This window comes from Miniopterus natalensis, chromosome 13 (genome assembly GCF_054644295.1).
Source record: "Miniopterus natalensis isolate mMinNat1 chromosome 13, mMinNat1.hap1, whole genome shotgun sequence".
Classification (NCBI taxonomy): domain Eukaryota; kingdom Metazoa; phylum Chordata; class Mammalia; order Chiroptera; family Miniopteridae; genus Miniopterus; species Miniopterus natalensis.
In genome coordinates this window covers 41,537,765-41,555,736 of record NC_142093.1, presented here as the reverse complement: position 1 = coordinate 41,555,736, position 17,972 = coordinate 41,537,765, and the positions used below count along the sequence as shown (strand labels likewise).

The following is a 17,972-nucleotide window of genomic DNA, read 5'->3' as shown; positions in this document are numbered from 1 at the left end:
AATATAAGTATTTCCTACTAGAGAAAAATTAGAATATTTGGAAAAGTAGAAGAGAACATAAACTTCAAAGGACAGGAAGGCAATTCACATGTTGATGAAAAAGCAAATATTTGGTAAATAAATGTTTGCTGGGCCACCTTTAATAACGGGACACAAAGAGGAATTTGATCAAGACAGGTTCCTCTCTGTCTGTCACACTTAATTCATATTAAACTACAGTTATGTATGATAATAGCTCCCTTTCTGGAGCAGGTTTGCTACCAAAAATTTTTTAGGGGCACTTAGGGGGAAGGTTAATGGTTCTTTCTGAGTCTTTTGTTTCTTGAAAATAACCAGCATAAAATAATCAATATCCCAAAAGGTAAATTTTGGGATGACAAACTCTGCTTCCCCTCGTGAACCCACCACTCTTAGATGTACACCCAAGAGAAATGAGCACGTGTGTTCAGGTTAAACACCGGTACAGGAATGTTCATAGTAACATTATTTATAAAAGCTAAAAAGTGGAAAGGGAAATGTCCATCAACAGATGAATAAACAAAGTAAGATATATTCACACGATGGAATATTATTCATCAATAAAGAGGAATGACGTACTGATACATACTACAACATAGATGAATCTTGGAAACATTATGTGAAGCGGAAGAAGCCAGTCATAAAAAAGATCATATTATTCCATTTATATAGAATGCCAGATTAGACAAATGCATATAAAGAAGGTAGACTAGTGGCAGCCAGGGGTTGAAAAGAGGGAGGACTGGTAACGGGCACCGGCTGCTTTTCGTGGTGATGAAAATATTCTAGAATTAAATAGTGGTGATGGTTGCACAGCTCTGGGAATACACGAAAAAACACCACTGGAGGGTACGTTTTAAAAGGGTGCCTTTTACGCTATGTGAACTATATTTCAATTTAAAAATCAAACTAAAAATGTTTAATTCTGGCCTTCAGAGAGGAGTGCCGCAGTTTGAGCAGCACTTCCCCGGGCTATCCAGGGAAAGTAAACCAACAGCAACCAGCCGGGCAAGAAGCGAGGTCAGCCACTCCCCTGGGCCCCCGCCCGCTGCCCTGCCACGCCCCCCAGAGGAGGAAGGCCCGCCCTGGGGGCTGCTGATTGGGTGAGCCGTAAAAGAGGGCGGGGTGCAAAGGAGCGAGCCTAGTACCGCCCGGCAGGGGGCGGGGCGGGGCAGAGCGAAGCCTTTTCTCGCGAGATTATGCTGGTTCCGCATATCGGTTCAGCTAGGTGGGGGAGGCAGAGAAGGTAGGAGCAGAAGCTCGCATCCGTTTATACTGGCTCGACCCCCGCGCGGACCTGCGGCGGCCAGTTTTCCGCGGTCGGCCGGCTGAGGACTCCGCTACCTCTCAGTTCTCGTGCGGCCTCCGAATCCTGACTGCGGCAGGGGCCAGCAGCCCTTCCCCTCCCCTCTGAGGATAGAAGATGAGCTTCCTCTTGTGAGTGCAGCCGGGCCGAGGGGTCCAGGGCTGAGGGCGGAAGTCGCGCAGGGGGCGAGGGGGTTCCTGAGGCGAGGGCCGGCCCCGGGGTCGGGGTGGCCGGTGCTCGGTTTGCCCAGGTTTGGGGCCACGGGGGAGGCTAGGACGTGGGCCGAGGCAGACGGAGATGAAAAGTCGACGCAAAGGAAACGGAGCGAGAAGGCTGAGAAGAAAGGCCCCGAGGCCCGTAGCGCCTCCAAACTTTTCCGCCCCAACGCCCCTGAGGGCGAAGGGACGACCGGGGGGCGGGGCGCCGGGCCCCGCTAGGGGCTCCCAGCTCTCTCTAGTCTGGAGTCTTTTGGTAACGATCCCTGCTGACTTAGCTTTTACTCCACCGTTTGTCCAGTTTTATCATCATCAGTATTAAGCTACCCCCGTGGAAGAATGCCACCCCAGGAAACCGTAGAGTGAGTGCTGCAGTTGGAGCTGCATTGCTCTAGCACCTTGGTTTTATTCTCAGGTGGCTCTCTCTAGATAGTACATTGCTTAAATATGTGTTGTATGAATGAATAAACATCCATTTTAGTTTCAGACATTACCCACAGGCATTTTATTGAATTTTAAAATTGCATACTGTTTCATAACCAGAGTTAATCTACCTAGTTCCTTATTGTGAGAAATTTGAATTCTTTCGCTATTTGTAAAGTACTACTGAGAATGTCTTTGTCCAAATCCCTTTTTCTTCCCTCCTTTTGATTATTTTTTTAATGGTATAGTCTTCCAAGTATGATTACCATGTCAAGAAGTCTTTAAGATTTAGATTTTAATTGCAAATTTCTGTGTTACTAGAACAGTTCTCCCCAGTTGCAAATTTCACTAGAATAATCTCTCCTATCCCCCCAAGTCTTTTTCTTATGAGTTAATGTTTATTTAGTGGTTTGTCTCTGTGTGCACGTTGCTTAGTTGCTTTTGGATGTAAATATGAGGCTGTGTATTTCTTCTGAACTTTGTTTTGTTGATGGATATTTGAGTTTCTACTTTTTGGGTTTTCTGTATAATGCTGCTATGAACTTTTGTGTGCTACACATTTTTTTGTATTGGATTGATGTATTCATTTCACTTGGGTATTATACCTAGGAGTGGAATTACTGAGTTACATGTTAATTATGTTTAATCTTTTGAGGAACTGCCAAACTTTTTCAAAGCACTGCACCATTTTCTCATTGTGATTTTAATTTGCATTTCCCTAGTAACTAAGAAGGTTGATCATCCTTTCATGTGCTTATTGGCAATTTGTATATTTTTTTGGAGAAATGTCTATTCAAATCTTCTGACCATTAAAAAAAGGGGTTTTATAATTATAGTTGACAACCTTTGGCCATTTTTAAATTGGGTTCTCTTTTGTTTTTGAGTTGTAAGAATTCTTTATCCCTGATACAAGTCACTTATCACATCTGTGATTTGCAAATATTTTCTCCCATTTTGTGGATGCTTTTCACCGTCTTGGTTTCATTTGAATCACAAGTCTTTTTTTTTTAATAACTTTTTATTTTTTAAACGTTTTTATTGATTTTAGAAAGAGAGGAAGGGAGAGAGTGAGAGATAGAAACATCAGTGAGAGAGAAAAATCCAATGGCTGCCTCCTGCATGCCCCCTACTGGGGATTGAGCCCACAACCCTGGCATGTGCCCTGACTGGGAATCGAACCTGCGACCTCTTGGTGCACAGGAAGACGCTCAACCAGCTGAGCCACACCGGTAGGGCGGAAGTCTTAATTTAGATGGCGATCATATTTGAATATTGAGCGATCATTCCATGTTTTCCAGATTTAGTTTCTGTCATTCACAGTTTTCTATCTGTAAAAGGCCATTACTTCTAATGTAGTACTTCCCTAATAAATGTAGTAGGTATTTACCATGTTAAAAACTTTCCATATTTGATTTTTAATGTTTTTGTAATTCATTTTTACTTCTTAGTCAGTCTTATTTAAAATTCAAATTACTCAGGTAAAGCAAAAGCCCACAGTTTATTCTTTTCCCCTTCTTAGAAGTAATAACCACTATCAATTTGATGTGTATCCTTTCTGACCCTTTCTGTGCATTTACAAAATGGGGTCCTGCTGTACATTTGGTTTTGTTTTAACCATGTCTTGAGATCTTTTCATGTAAATACATGTAGCTCTATCTTGTTCTTGTGTCTTCTTAACTACAATGCAATACTCCATGATGTGGGTGTATCATAGTTTGTTAATTCATTCTTCTAATAAGCCTTAGGATTGTTGCCAAATTTTTTGCTATTAAAACAATCTTGGAAAACACATCCTTACCATATCTAAGAGAGAGACTTAGAAGTGGGATAGATTAAGGAGCATTTCAGTGTTAACATATACTGCCATATTGCCCTCCTCAAAAACACTTTACACTTTCACCAGTAGTGTATTAAAGTACTGTTTTCTCTATACCACACTTAATGTAATTGTTTTAACTTTTGACACTCAGTTTAATGAAAAATAAATCTTTAATTAAATAGCTTTTCAGTTGTTCATTGGTCATTGTATTTTTCCTTCTGAATTGCCTATTCATCTCCTTAGCCCATTTCTCCAAAGGGTTCCTTACCTTTTTCTTAACATTATGGAAGCCCATTATTACCCAGTTTATCTTTTGTAATATATATTGCAAGTACTTTTTTTGTTACACTAGTTTTAATTGTTATGATTTGAAATCCATCCATTTAAGGTTTCTGGGTTTTGTAACATATTAGGAAGACCTTCCTTGTGGATGGTGTCAGATAGTAATAAAAACTTATTTTTCCCCCCAGTAACAGTCTGTCTCATTTATTTTTTCTGCTTAAAACTTTAAAAATGTGATACCTCCGCTGTGGTTTGCTTTGATGGCATCCCAAATGTTTTGGTATAGAAACTGATTTTTTGAGCTTTAGAACCTTAGGGGTACTCCCCTCCCAGCACCATTTTGTGTAGATGGAAATTGAGGCCAAAAGGAGGTTAGGTTTCTCGAACAGCCACAGAGATCGTGGTAGATCAAGGACTAGAATCCAGATTTTCTTCTGCTTTTGGTTCAAGTGCCCTTTCTATTACACCAGACTGCTTCATGAAATATAGTTAAATTGCCTTCTTTGTGAAATTGTGCTGCTAATCCTGTTTCTACATGAGGAAAGAAATTTAAAGCATTCTTTTATTGTGATCATCACCCCCCACACACACCCCAAATCCTGGCACTTTTCAGGGACTTTTTAATTTTATTTTACAAGCAGTTTATATTCTATTAAAATTATGCCATTCTGCTTCTAGTTCTAAAAATTGATATACTTTTTCTTTTAACCTAACAGCAGCAGCCGGTCTTCTAAAACATTCAAACCAAAGAAGAATATCCCTGAAGGTTCTCATCAGTATGAACTCTTAAAACATGCAGAAGCAACTCTAGGAAGTGGGAATCTGAGACAAGCTGTTATGTTGCCAGAGGGAGAGGATCTCAATGAATGGATTGCTGTTAACAGTAAGTTTTTAATAGCATTAAACTTTACTGGTTTATAGGAAAGTCCTGCTAAAACCTTTTCATTAATGAATTTTATTCTACAGGTCTGTGAGGGTTGTAATATAACAGATTCTCTACAAAGAAAGATATAAATACATTCAAAACTAGTGTTCTTTTCAGAGTACTTGCTTGTAGTTTTTGTGGTTGAGTAGAGAAACCTAAGGAGAAATGATGAGTGCTTGGGAGAATGCAGCTGAGTAAGGTCAAATAAGAGATTGAGAAATGCAAAGCTTCTTCCTGTGGTGGAGCATGATTTTGTAGGCAATCAGCCTGTGTTATTGTGCTCTTACTCCCAGCAGCTCACGTCTGCCTCTAAATATACAGAAAAGTCAATTGCAGTTCATATCTTCAGTCACTTATTTGTTGTGACTTAAGAGTAGTCATAGGAAATTGAGAGATTGGGAGAAAATTGTGGGACCCATGAGCTGAAAGTCACTTTTCTTTTTTTCTCAATCCTCACCTGAGTATATTTTTTCTATTGTTCTTCAGAGAGGGGGGGAGAGAGACATCAACTGGTTGCTTCCCACATGTGCCCCAAGCAGGGGTGGGGAGCAAACCTGCAACCCAGGTATATGCCCTTAACAGGGAATTGAATCCGAGACCCTTCAGCGCAGTGGCCAGTGCTCTAACCAGTGAGCAACACCAGCTAGGTTTGAAAGTCACTCGAGTTCAAGAAAGAGAGGGCATGATTTGGAAGAATATGCTGAGGCTAGGGATCTGAATATTAAGAGTATATCATTTCTAGATAAGATCAGTTCTGGATGATAAGGTTTAAATCTATTAAGAATTTCCAGTGTTCCAGGAATTTTTTTAATGGAAAATTTCAAGCATACAAAAGTAGAGAAACTAGCACAGTGAATTCCCAGGTATCCATTATTCATCTTTAACAATGATCAGTTCATGGCCAGTTCATGATTCTTACCCTGATTATTTTGGAGTAAATCCCAGACATACATATTATTTCATCTATTAAGATTTCAGTATTTCTAAAAGACAGCTCCCCTTTTAAAGATAGTGACAATACCATCATTTCTTTATGTTATCACATATCCAATCAGCATTCACATTTCTGCTGATTGTCCTATAAATGTTTCTTATTTTTAAAAAAATGTATGGTTGAGCCCTGGCTGCTGTGGCTCGGTTGGGTGCTGTCCCAACCAAAAGGTGCCCAATTCAATTCCTGGTCAGGGCACGTGCCCTCATTTTGGGCTTGATCCCCAGTAGGGGGCGTGCAGGAGGAAGCTGATTGATGTTTCTCACATCTATGTTTCTCTTTCTCTCCCTCTCCCTTCCTCTCTTTCTAAAATCAATAAAAACCATTTATTGTTACTATTTTTTTTAATGTATGGTTGGTTTAAATCAGGATACAGAAAGGCCTGTTTTTTTTGTTTGGGTTTTTTAATTTTTAAATTTATTGGAGTGACATTGGTTAATAAAATTATATAGGTTCCAAGTGTACAATTCTATAATACATCGTCTTTATATTGCATTGTGTGCTCACCACCCAAAGTCACATTTCCTTTTGTCACTGTGTATTGAGTGCCTAAGTATTGCTTTCTTAGAAACATCACTAATTAAGAGGAAGGTTTGTAAGTGAGGGAGTTTCGTACAAAGTTCCTTTAATATGTTTTTTAAGAAACTTGGAAAAGCCCTAGTGGATTTTTAGGTACTCCTTTATAGGGAACTAAAACATTTTTTAAAACTTGTGTGGTTTTGTCCTGGCTGGTGTTGCTCAGTTTTTTAGGCGTCATCCCATACACCAAAGGGCTGCTGGTTCGATTCCTGGTGTCTCTATCCCCGTCGGTGGGGGTGTGGAAGGCAGCCAATTGATGTTTCACTCTCACATCAATGTTTCTCTTTCTCTCTTTCCCCCTCTCCCATCCTCTCTAGAAATCACTTAAAAAATCTTTAAAAAAAACAACACGAAGACTTGTGTGGTTTTAAGGCTTATATGGTTCTCTTTGTACAAGCGTAATAAGTTTCACTCAGTTAAGTTGTTATACTCACCTTCTTCTTCTTCCATTTTTTTGCAGATCTTCCTGAAGTTCCTTTAGGACATACTCCGATTACCTCAACTCTTTAATATGTTGCCTTTTCTCTAAACTCTCACACTTACTGTAGGCCTTTGTATAACTACCTTCTTGTATGTTGTATTATTCATCTTTTGTAATTTTGTCCCTTCTGCTAGCTGGAGAATCCAGGGCAAGGAACATTATTCCATGTCTTTTTTATGTCCTCAATATGCATAGCCTCAATTTTTTTATGATGAATTAGATTTTTTAAATGCCTATTGATAACAGCCACTACACCTTCTCCCTCACAATGTATTTCACAACGCTTTTCTAACACAAATAATATTGTCTGCTCCAGGTGAATAGAAGCTATGGCTTTTTTCAGACCCTTCGATGTAATCAAATTGTATATTCTAATATACAGTTGTCACCATTAAGTTAGAATTATCTCTGATTTTAATTTTTCTGCTGTTATTTGCTGGTTAAAAGCTTAGTATGTTAAAAATGAATGTATATTAAAAGTTTACTTAGGTGCGACAACTTACAAAGAGAATTTACAGTATTCCTGGATTGTTGAATTTCCCAAGGATTCAGCCAAGAATTTGAACACTTAGTCTATTTTTCCTTCAACTGAGAGGTCTGATGTTTTGTTGTGTTTACACAGATATTTTAACACAATTCTGCCATTATCGTTCCAGCTGTGGATTTCTTCAACCAGATCAACATGTTATATGGAACTATTACAGAATTCTGCACTGAAGCAAGCTGTCCAGTCATGTCTGCAGGTCCAAGGTACATATTACTGCTTTTTATATACATGTTTGGATTATTAAATAAAATTAACCACTAATTGATTGAAATTAAATAGTAAAGACTTTTTTTCTTGTCTGCTTGTGTAAAAGCATTTCAATTTTATGAGTTCTTGAATACTTACCTATAAGCTTTTAGTTATTATTAAATACTTTGGCATTTGGTACTTAGTGTTTGATTTTATAATTGCAATATAGTAATTGCAATTAATCATTCTAGTTAAGCAAAGGTGGGGGGGCAGGGAGATGCATGCTTAAGGATGTATCTTTATTGTTTTTTTAAAAAATATGTCTTTATTGATTTCAGAGAGAGGAAGGGAGAGGGAGAAAGAGAGAGAGAAACATCAATGATGAGAGAGTCATCATTGATTGGCTGCCTCCTGCAAGCCCCCTGACTGGGGATTGAGCCCACGACCTTCGCATGTGCCCTGACCAGGAATCAAACCGAGATCTCCTGGAGCCTAAGTTGATGTTCAACCGCTGAACCACACCCAGCTGGGCAAGATGAATGTTTAATTGGAGGAGAAAAAGGAAAAAAATACAGAATTTTATTAACATGGTTCCGTTTCTGTTTTTTAAATTAATTTCTTGAAATCGAGTTTTTAGTTGACTTTTTAATATTTGATTCTTTTTTCTTGTGCTTATTTAGTGTTGATGACTTCCAAATTTTGCTGCATTAATTATCTGGCTTAAAGATGGTAGATTTTAAAAATTTGACTATAATAAATTTCAAGGAATACTGAGAAAGAAATGGAACTCTTTTGTCACCCATATATTGTCAGGATGTGATGGTGTGTGATTTAGGTGTTTCTTTCCAGTCTTTTTGATACAGTAAATGACTGATGTGATGATAGTTGGTATCAAAATATTTATTTACCTTTTGGGAAAAAAATGTGTTTTCTGAATTTGCTAAAGGTATAAAGGATAAATAGGTCCCCAATGAGTTCATAGTCCTATTTTTATTACAGTATTTTAGGAAGGATGTTTTTATTTTGTGTTGTTTTAAGTTTTAGTTCTCAAACTTCCTTAAAAGAAATTTAAATAAAATAAATACGAAAATTAACCTTATCTGTAGCTTAAATGCTTTATACAGTGAAGTTTTGTGTATGTCTTGTTAATCATTCTAGTTAATCATTCTAGTTAAGCAAAGGTGGGGGCGGTGGGGAGATGGATGCTTAAGGTTTTAAAATCTTGACTATTGGTGAAAGCTTGGTGGTCAAGGATCTCAATGTGGTGACCCATCATTCCCTTCCCCAGTCCTCTGCATCCTCTTCCTAACAGACAGGAATGCAGTTCCTTTGTCTTGCCCAGGGCTGTGCTAAGAAACATCCATTCTGGCATTGCAGATGCCACATTATCTCCCCCCCCCCCCCCAATTATAACCGCATTTCAAAATAATTTTATAGGAAATTCTCAGTAATCTTCAGTAGAAGTTTAGGTAATTTACTAAAGGTAAACATATGACTTCTGTTGACAAAATGTGAACCTACTTTGACTGCAAGTTGTACATTTGTTGAGTGAAAACTTTATCAGTAGAACTTTTTTCTCTTCAGATACGAATATCATTGGGCAGATGGTACTAATATTAAAAAGCCAATCAAGTGTTCTGCACCAAAATACATTGACTATTTGATGACTTGGGTTCAGGATCAACTTGATGATGAAACTCTTTTTCCTTCTAAGATTGGTGAGTTAATGTTGTAGAACTGTTTTTCTTTTTAGATGATAAATCTGTGCTTTTTAACACTATTACTTTTTAGAAAATGTAACAGACTGTCGAATTTCTCTGCAAAAGATTGTAAATGTATATTCCTTTCAGACATGTTTGTGTCTACCTGTGTTTCTTCAATACTGGTTGTTACTCATTTTACAATTTAGGTAAATAAGTTTGTTTTTGGGTACCTGTTAAAGATATTGATAAGATTGAGCATTTTTTGTTTTATTGATCATTGTGTGTTTTCTCTTTATATCCTTTGTTCATTTCTTTGTATGTTAAGGATATTAGCTTTTTGTCGTAAATGTTGTATGTATTTTCCCCAGGTTGCCTTTTGTCTTACTGTATACATCAAGTGTTTTTGCTATATATAACTTTCTTATTTTGTCTTATTAATCTTTTAATTAATGATGTTTGGATTTTAATCACTGATTAGAAAGGTTTTGCCTACTTCACTATAATAAAAACATTTGTCCATGTTTTCATTTAGTACTTTTGTGGTTTTGTTTTTACATTTAAATCTTTGTTCTGTCAGGAATTTTTTTCTCACTGTTCCCTTCAATTTTTTCCCATTATAAATGCTAGTCAGTTTGTCCAGTACTATTTATCAAATACATGTGTCTTTTCTCCCCTGATTATCAAGTTGTCACATATTTTGGAGTCTCTTAATCTCTTTATCTGTTCTGTAGAAATTCCACACTGTTTTTAATTAACCATGGCCATATATCTTTGAGTACCTCGTAGGGCTAGTCTCTCTTCCTTGCTCTTCTTTTTCAGAATATTCACGACTATTCTGGGATATTTGTTCTTCCAAAGAACTTAGAATCATTTTGTCAAGGTAAAAAAAAAAAATCTTTGTGAGATTTTTATTATGATTTTATTCAATTTGTGGATTAATATAGGGATTCTTGTTCTCTTGACAATACTGAGTCTTCCTATTCAAGAACAAGGTATATTTCTTCATTTATTCATGTCTCTTATTTATTATTTCCTCTTATAAAATTCTATAGTTTACTTTATGCTAATCCTTCACGTTTCTTAAGTTTATTCCTAGGCATTTAATGTTTTTTTTACTAATACTCGGTTTCCAACTGGTTAGTGCTTAGTATATAGAAAAGCTGTTGATTTTTATGTAAATGTTATAATCGACTGCCAGATTTTGATTGTACCTGTTGTTGTGGGTTGTTTTTCTTGAGCTTTTTTAAAGTATACATTTACATCATATAAGATAATGATAATTTTGCCTCTTTCTGATAATGTATACTTCTTGTGTAACTCTTACCTAATTGTACTTAAAACTAGTACTTCCAGGTCAGTGCTAATAGTGATAATAGCAGACATCCTTTTCTTGTTTCCTTTTATGAGTGCTTCTAGTGTCTTAGCATTAAGCAGGAATCTTGCTTTTGGTTAGAAGTGTGTGAATTTTCTAAAGTCAGGTGTATGGTTGTAGAGTTTTATCAGATACTTTTCCTGTATGTGTTGTTGATGACCATAAGGTTTTCTCCATTATTATTTTTTTTAATGTTCTCCTGGAAGAGTATTTTTTATTTGCTAATATTTTGATTAAGATTTTGGAATTGGTATTGAAGGATGAGATTTGGTCCTTGTCATTTTCAGGGTGAGGGTGTCTTATAAACAACATACTGTTGGATTCTGTCTTGTCTGTTCGGGCTGCTATAACAAAAATACCATGGCACATAAACAAGAGAAATTTATTTCTTAATGTTCTAAAGGCTGAATGCCTGAGATCAGGGTGCCAGTGTGGTTAGTTTCTGGTGAAGGTCCACGTCCAGGCTGCCAGACTGCTGACTTCTCACCCAGGCCTCACAGAGTGGCAGGGCAGCTCTCTGGGGCCTCTTTTATAAGGGCATTAATCCCATTCATGAAGAGTCAGACCTGGTGACCTAATCACCTCCCAAAAACTCCACCTACTAATGCCATCACCCAGGGGTTAGGACTTCAACATATGAATTTTGCAAGGGGGAGGGGGAGGGAGGAATGACACATATATTCAGACCATAGCAGATTGCTTATTTACAGTCTAAAAGGTCTTTTAGGGGAAAAAGTTATATCATGTTACACGTCATCTGTTTGCTATTGGTCAACTTTTTCATTCTATTATTAAGCATTTTATTTCCTTTCTCATAGACTTGTTATTGTATAGTGACTATGCTTGAATGTTTCTGTTAAATTCAGCTTGAAAGTGCTTAGAGTAAAACAAATTATATTTCTTTATTCATTAAAGTTTTCTTATGGAAGAGCACTTTTGACTTTATTCTCTTTTCTCAGCTTCCTATTCATCGGTAATTTATCCTAAGGTTCTGGAATTCTTTTCCCCCTCACTAGGTTACTATCCACATCTTACTTATGTCAGTTATTTACTTTTATTAGACGAAATTGCTTATTCATTTTTAAACAATGATATCCAAGTTATTACTGCTCCTTTTATTAGCAAGATGCCCATTTGTAAATTTTGAAGAGGAGTTTTGACATAAAAATTCATCTTTTCAGTACATGAATATAGGACCCATTTCATAAAAACATGCCCATAAGCTCCAGAATAATGTTTGAAAGGGCAAGTTGTTAGCCAGGCCTGGGGGTAGGGGGAATTCCCCACAAAAATCAGCTTTTAAGAGCAAACTATACTAAATTTCAAGCTATTAAGGACTAATTGAGAAATAAAACAATTCATGGAAGGAGAAAGTGTTTTAGCTTTTGTCCTTTTAAAGATTAAAGAAAATGTTTCAAGAGTAAATATTCTGTAACAGACCTTTAAGGTTATTTTGGAAGCAGACACCTTCTTAAGTGTTTATTTACTATACTCAGTGCCAGTTGTGTTGTCTTTCTCCTATCCCTACCTTCTAAGAGACAATGGTCTTGTTAACCAAAATTCTCAGGAATGTAACCAGTTGCATCCTTACCTGCACTGCTTGGAGAGAGATTACCAAATCCTCTCCCAGTTCTTTTCTAAGGGGGTGTTTATTTTCTTTGAAAAATAGGGAGCTGCCCTTCCTCCCTTTTTCAGGAAGTATATCCTCTTCTTAGACTACAGACAAATGAAAGTAGCATTTTAAAAAAATAAAATGTTTCCAGTTTAAGGAAACTGGCTTTTACAGTAATTCAGAAGATAAAATATTTGTAAACAGTAGATTATGATGACTTGAAATGTGCTCTTTTTTTTCTTTTCCTTAGGAGATTTTCCAGTCCTAGTTGAGTGTGTAAAAATTTTTTTTAGAGTTACAGATTACAAAGTAAAAATATTCTATTTATAGTCAAAATACTTAATATTGTTGCATTTAATCTTAGGAAGAGACTCTTCAATATTAAACAACTAAAATTAGGTTTAACTTTGATTCAGTAGCTCTTATACGTAACTTTTGATGCCTGCTTTGTAAGACAGAAAAGGTGTGGTATGTGAGCATACCTCATATACTTAGGTTTGGGATTCTTCTTTCCCTTGCCTTTTAAAAAAAAAATATGGAATAGGCTTTTATTTGTGAATGTGTATGTTTGTCGGAGTTGCTCATGGCTGTATTTGAACTTTCTGCTGTTCAATTAGATAAAAGACTAATGGGTATATATGTATATTTGATTATAGGTGTTCCATTTCCCAAAAACTTTATGTCTGTGGCAAAGACCATTCTGAAACGTCTGTTCAGGGTTTATGCCCATATTTATCACCAGCACTTTGATTCTGTGATGCAGCTGCAAGAGGAGGCCCACCTCAACACCTCCTTTAAGCACTTTATTTTCTTTGTTCAGGTAAGTTGAACCATACTGACTCCTTTGTCCTTTGACTTGGACATACTTGGCTTGGTAACTTTAATAAAGAGCAATTTAGAGGGTCTTATTTATAAATGTAGAGCGAAGTATAAGCAGGGCTTTCTTTTCCATGTTGTTTACTTCATTGATGCTCACAGCAGCATAGAAAGCATCACCCCATTTTGGGTTTTCTGTCTCTGGCTGCCCAGGTCTCTGGTTGGAATATGAAAAGGAGCACCAGAAACCCAAGAAAGCTTGTTCACCACTGCTAGGAAAATGTCTGAAGTTGGGTTGTTTCATGAGATGTTTATGCCTGGGAGAGAAGCTTTTGGAAGAACCTGTTACCTGCTGTCTTGGGTTCAGTTTCCAGAAGTCCCACCTAAGGCCAAATCTTATGAAGTCAGCAGCTAGAAACTTCAAAAATTAAAATAATTCACATTGTTTGAAAAAGATGGGACTTCTTTAGTCTCACTTTAGAGATGTAGTCATATATTCTATATGAAAATACAAATATGTCTAGATATTATTTTTTTGGTGGAAAAACCAGCAGCTTTATAGTAGATAGTTGTGTATTACAATTCCATGTATCACACAGAGGAGGAGGTACTGTGCTCTTCTCTGTCTTCGAAGATTGTTGCATGGCATAGATAGAGAGTGCAGCTATAGCTATAGATACAGGAAAAGAAAAAGTCTGCTGCCTCGGAGGTGGCCACTATCAATGGTTCATGTACAGTTTTCAGATAATTTCTATGTACATGCAAACACACTTCTTATTTTAATGTTTTACCCAGTGAGCATCATGCTGTTACATACAGTTGCTTATTTAGTAAGTCCCCTATATTTTAAAAAGGAGTAAAAATGATTCTATTTTAAAATGTTCACAGAGATCATTTCATCATTCTTTTGGATTTCAGAAAACAGGTTGGGTTACTTTCTCTGGATGACATTTACAGAGTTGTAATTTTAGGTCTGTTTTTAAATTTTGTTTTTCTTCTCTTTTTAGGAGTTTAATCTGATTGATAGGCGTGAGTTGGCACCTCTTCAGGAATTAATTGAGAAGCTTGGATCAAAAGACAGATAAATGTTTCTTCTAGTACACAGTTACCCTCTTGCTTCATCTACTGCTAGAGCTATCTCATTGCTATCTGTTAGAGACTAGTGATACAAACTTTAAGAAAACAGGATAAAAAGACACCTATTGCCTGTGTCTACTGATAAAAATTGCCCCAAAGGTAGGTTGGCCTAATACCTTCAGAGTGAGAAAGTCAGGACACAAGCCGAATCTGAAGCACTGTGTGACCACTCTTGTTACTGTCACTGAGTCACACTTGGTTTTCATATATCATGATTCATCGGTTTACTTATTCTTTTACTAAAGAAAATGATGTTGTCTGTTTCAGGTTACAGCATAGTGGATATTGAGAATTTCCACCAATAATTTATTAACAAGTTTCCACAACAAATTTGCTAATAACTCAGTAGGTTTTATTCTGTTTGTAGAAGAGGTATTTTTAAGTTTCCTTAAGATTTAGAACAATTTGTGTCACTTTGGATAACAGTTTAGTTTGAAGTTGTATACTAGTGTTTTTATAGATAATACATATATGTATATTTTTTCACAATCCATGATTGCCATTTAAATCATCATATGACATGTATGGGAGCAACCAAAGTTATTTCTAAAATGACTTTATTTTTTAATCTTTATTGGATTTTATTCACATACGAACCTATCTGTTTAGGAGTATGTGTGTATCAGAAATAATTTTTTTTTAAGGCATCTAAGGTAGTCTTGTAGATTTTTTTAAAAAATAGTTCATTCAGGTTAATTTGAATATGTAGCTTTTGGCCGACAGAAAGCAAACTTCCAAAAAAGTACGACAAATTAAGGTCTTAAACCACTATTTTTTCACTTACGTTGTCTTTCAGAAAGCCTTGAAGTTCTGGATAGGAGAATGGAAGAAAATGCTCAGATTACTTGATTTGATTTGTTTTGTTTTGAGTTTCTTTTTTAAAAAAATTACTTCTGTGTGTTTTTTGTGTGTGGCTTGAGACTTAGTGAAGAGTACTGTAGAAATGCACCAACTTTATCCCAATAAGGATAAAACTCAAGGAAAACCACAATAAAAACACCTGGAAAGGTGTACAGATTTTGTAACACAGCTAAAAGTTTGGTGTGTTTCCTATTCTTGTGTGTGTGTGTGTGTGTGTGTGTGTGTGTGTGTATGTTTAAAGGAGACAACATGGGAGAAATAAGTTAAAAAATCTTCATTCTGTTAATAGTCAAAGGATGGATTGAGCCCCCAGAGGGATTTTATCCTGTGTTAATTGTTTTTGTATCAAAACTTGAAATTATTCTATTTCTATTCAGATAAAGAGAATCTTCCCCTTTAATGAAGAAAAGATCTGATTTTCATTAGGTTTCTAGGATTTAGTGACCTCTCACTGTTTACATGTATCGAGGCACAATAATAACTATGATTTGCCAGACTGGCACCATTTTAAGTTCACCAGCATTCTGTTTCAGAGTTGTGACTTTTGCAAAGTACTCACCAACTTCTTGATGGCTTAGGCAAAGGTTAGTTTTGGTAGGGTTTTTTTGTTATTTATTTTTATTATTCCACTAGAGTATAAGGAAGAGAATTACTTAGCAACTCTGTTTTTATAATAAGTCAATTTCAATAAATTATTAAATATATACCGAATTTTAAAGGAACCAAGCATTTTATCTAATTAGGCTAAAACCATACCTCATTGTTTCAGGAATTAAAGAGTGGGATAATCACTTATGAAAAAAAGAGAAAAGCCCTCTATGAGACATTCCACAATCCACATTTTAAGTTTACTCAAAGGTCCCTGTCAGGCGGTCTGTATGTTTATGTTCATCATTTACGAACAAGAAAGCAGGTTTCTAGATACCACTGAGAATGTTACTGCTTCTCAACTTTAACCCTTGTTGGCTTTAATTAAGTCTTCAAGGAATAAAGTTAGATTTATCGACTAGGGTTGTACTTTTATCATCATTTCTAATATTTCAAATATTCTCAAGCAAAAGGGTTCTTTTCTCCATTTATTTTCAGTGACAGAAATCTTCCCTGTCTTCATGACTTAGCCCCAAAATGAACCAAAGATGGTCACATTAGAATAGTAATTTGAGACTCAGACTGTCCTTTAAAAAAAAATAAAAACTTTACCAGGTTCCCATATTAATGTGGCTTAACCAACAAGGCACCTGAACATCAGTGTTACTGTTATTTGTTTATATACAAGGCCAGGGAGTTGAGGGCAGGAGAACTGAAGGAATGGGGAGACGATGGCCCCTTCCTGACTTGGCTAAAGGGCCAAGTTTTGATAAGAGTTGGAAGAAAACAGTCTGTCTTTAACTATCTCACTTTTGATTTATCTCCCTATGCCCAAGGGTCTGCCTATTGGACAACACTCCCTACCCTGACCCCTCCTAATCACACAAGTCATCTTCTCTCAATAGCTGATCCACTCCTCACACCTGATAACAGTCATGGGGTAGAGTGCTTTGTAAATTATGCAGTTAATCCTTTGGTGCTTTTATTTTCAGGCCTTTAAAAAAATTTTGGACAGTGATGTGCCGATTTTTGTTTAAATATTGAATCTTCCTCCTACTACAGTTTTTGTATCGACAGCCAAATGTATTCTTTATTTGTCTCCAGACTGAATAAAGTGATTTTAGAGGGCTGCCAGCTAACAAAGTATTTCATCTTAGACCCATAGAGCCCTAGCTCATGTAGCTGCCTGCCCAGGAAATGCAAATCTGTAGTCATCATCACTCTGATAACAACAAAAGGGAAGTTTTCCTAGTAGTATGAGGCAAGAGGAGCAATCCTGGTGGTGATTGGAACTTTTGCAAGCATTGCTGAGGTTTCCTGATGATACTGTTGGCCCTTTCTGTGAGCAGTGAGGTTATACTAGAAGTGGAGCTTCTAAACTTAACATTACCTCAGAAGCATAAACAAATCAGGCTTAAAGAATATAAGTCCTAGAAATTTGTTTTGAAGCAGCCCCAGTCATGGCACTGGTATTACCCCTCGTGATTAGAGGAGGCTGTCTCGTCTGTAGAATGCTGGCTGGGACACCAAACTGAGCACCTTCAACAGGGACATTATTTCCTTCTGATACCTGTTCAGTAAGTGGATTTACTATTGTAGAATTCCGGCAAAGAGGGAAAATAGTAGTCCCTCAGCCTTCCTGTGTTTTTGCATTAGATTTTGATATTTCAGACTGTAAAAGGCTTTTGGGGGATATTACATTTGATAATCTTACTGAAGCAACTGCATTGGAATTCACTTGGGTTTTCTCTCATCAGATTCTATCCCAAACAAGTATTCTGTAAATCCAGATGGATTGCTGATTTATTATATGTTTGGTCTACATCGAAAAATAGCTTGCATAAGTTAGTCTTGGTTATTATCTGAAATATTTTTAAATGTTCTTTACATGAAAATTTATGTTGTATTTTTAAACCTTTAGGGGCTTTATCTATTTTTCTAAGTCAGTTAACTGTACTTTAAAAAAAAAGTATTTTGTATCTACTTTTGTAACTTCATCAGAATAAAATATATTGAAAGAAAGAAATGACTAAAGTATGTGTCTCAACACAGTTATCTGTGAAACTATAATTTTGCAGCCTCTGTAGAAGGTTGTCTTTGCTTATCAT

The 17,972-nt window shown here is 36.5% G+C and overlaps 1 protein-coding gene across 2 annotated transcripts; it reads left to right on the top strand.

The window, feature by feature from the left end:
• The first annotated feature begins 1,257 nt into the window (after positions 1–1,257).
• MOB1A (MOB kinase activator 1A) lies at positions 1,258–17,890 on the top strand. Of its 2 annotated transcripts, none has more exons than XM_016202569.2 (6): positions 1,258–1,455; positions 4,783–4,946; positions 7,696–7,789; positions 9,360–9,493; positions 13,119–13,282; positions 14,286–17,890. In XM_016202569.2, the coding sequence occupies exons 1-6, from the start codon at positions 1,442–1,444 to the stop codon at positions 14,361–14,363; spliced, it is 648 nt and encodes a 215-aa protein (XP_016058055.1). In that variant the 5' UTR covers positions 1,258–1,441; the 3' UTR covers positions 14,364–17,890. The 2 variants fall into 2 exon arrangements, with proteins under 2 accessions (XP_016058055.1, XP_016058054.1); XM_016202568.2 differs by having other exon boundaries at positions 1,259–1,455; positions 4,780–4,946.
• Positions 17,891–17,972: the final 82 nt, after the last annotated feature.

Bases quoted from the DNA above. Each gene is read 5' to 3' on its own strand.
- MOB1A (XM_016202568.2), top strand. The intron at 4,947-7,695 runs GTAAGTTTTTAA...TTATCGTTCCAG, and splicing joins TGAATGGATTGCTGTTAACA to CTGTGGATTTCTTCAACCAG. The intron at 9,494-13,118 runs GTGAGTTAATGT...ATTTGATTATAG, and splicing joins TCTTTTTCCTTCTAAGATTG to GTGTTCCATTTCCCAAAAAC.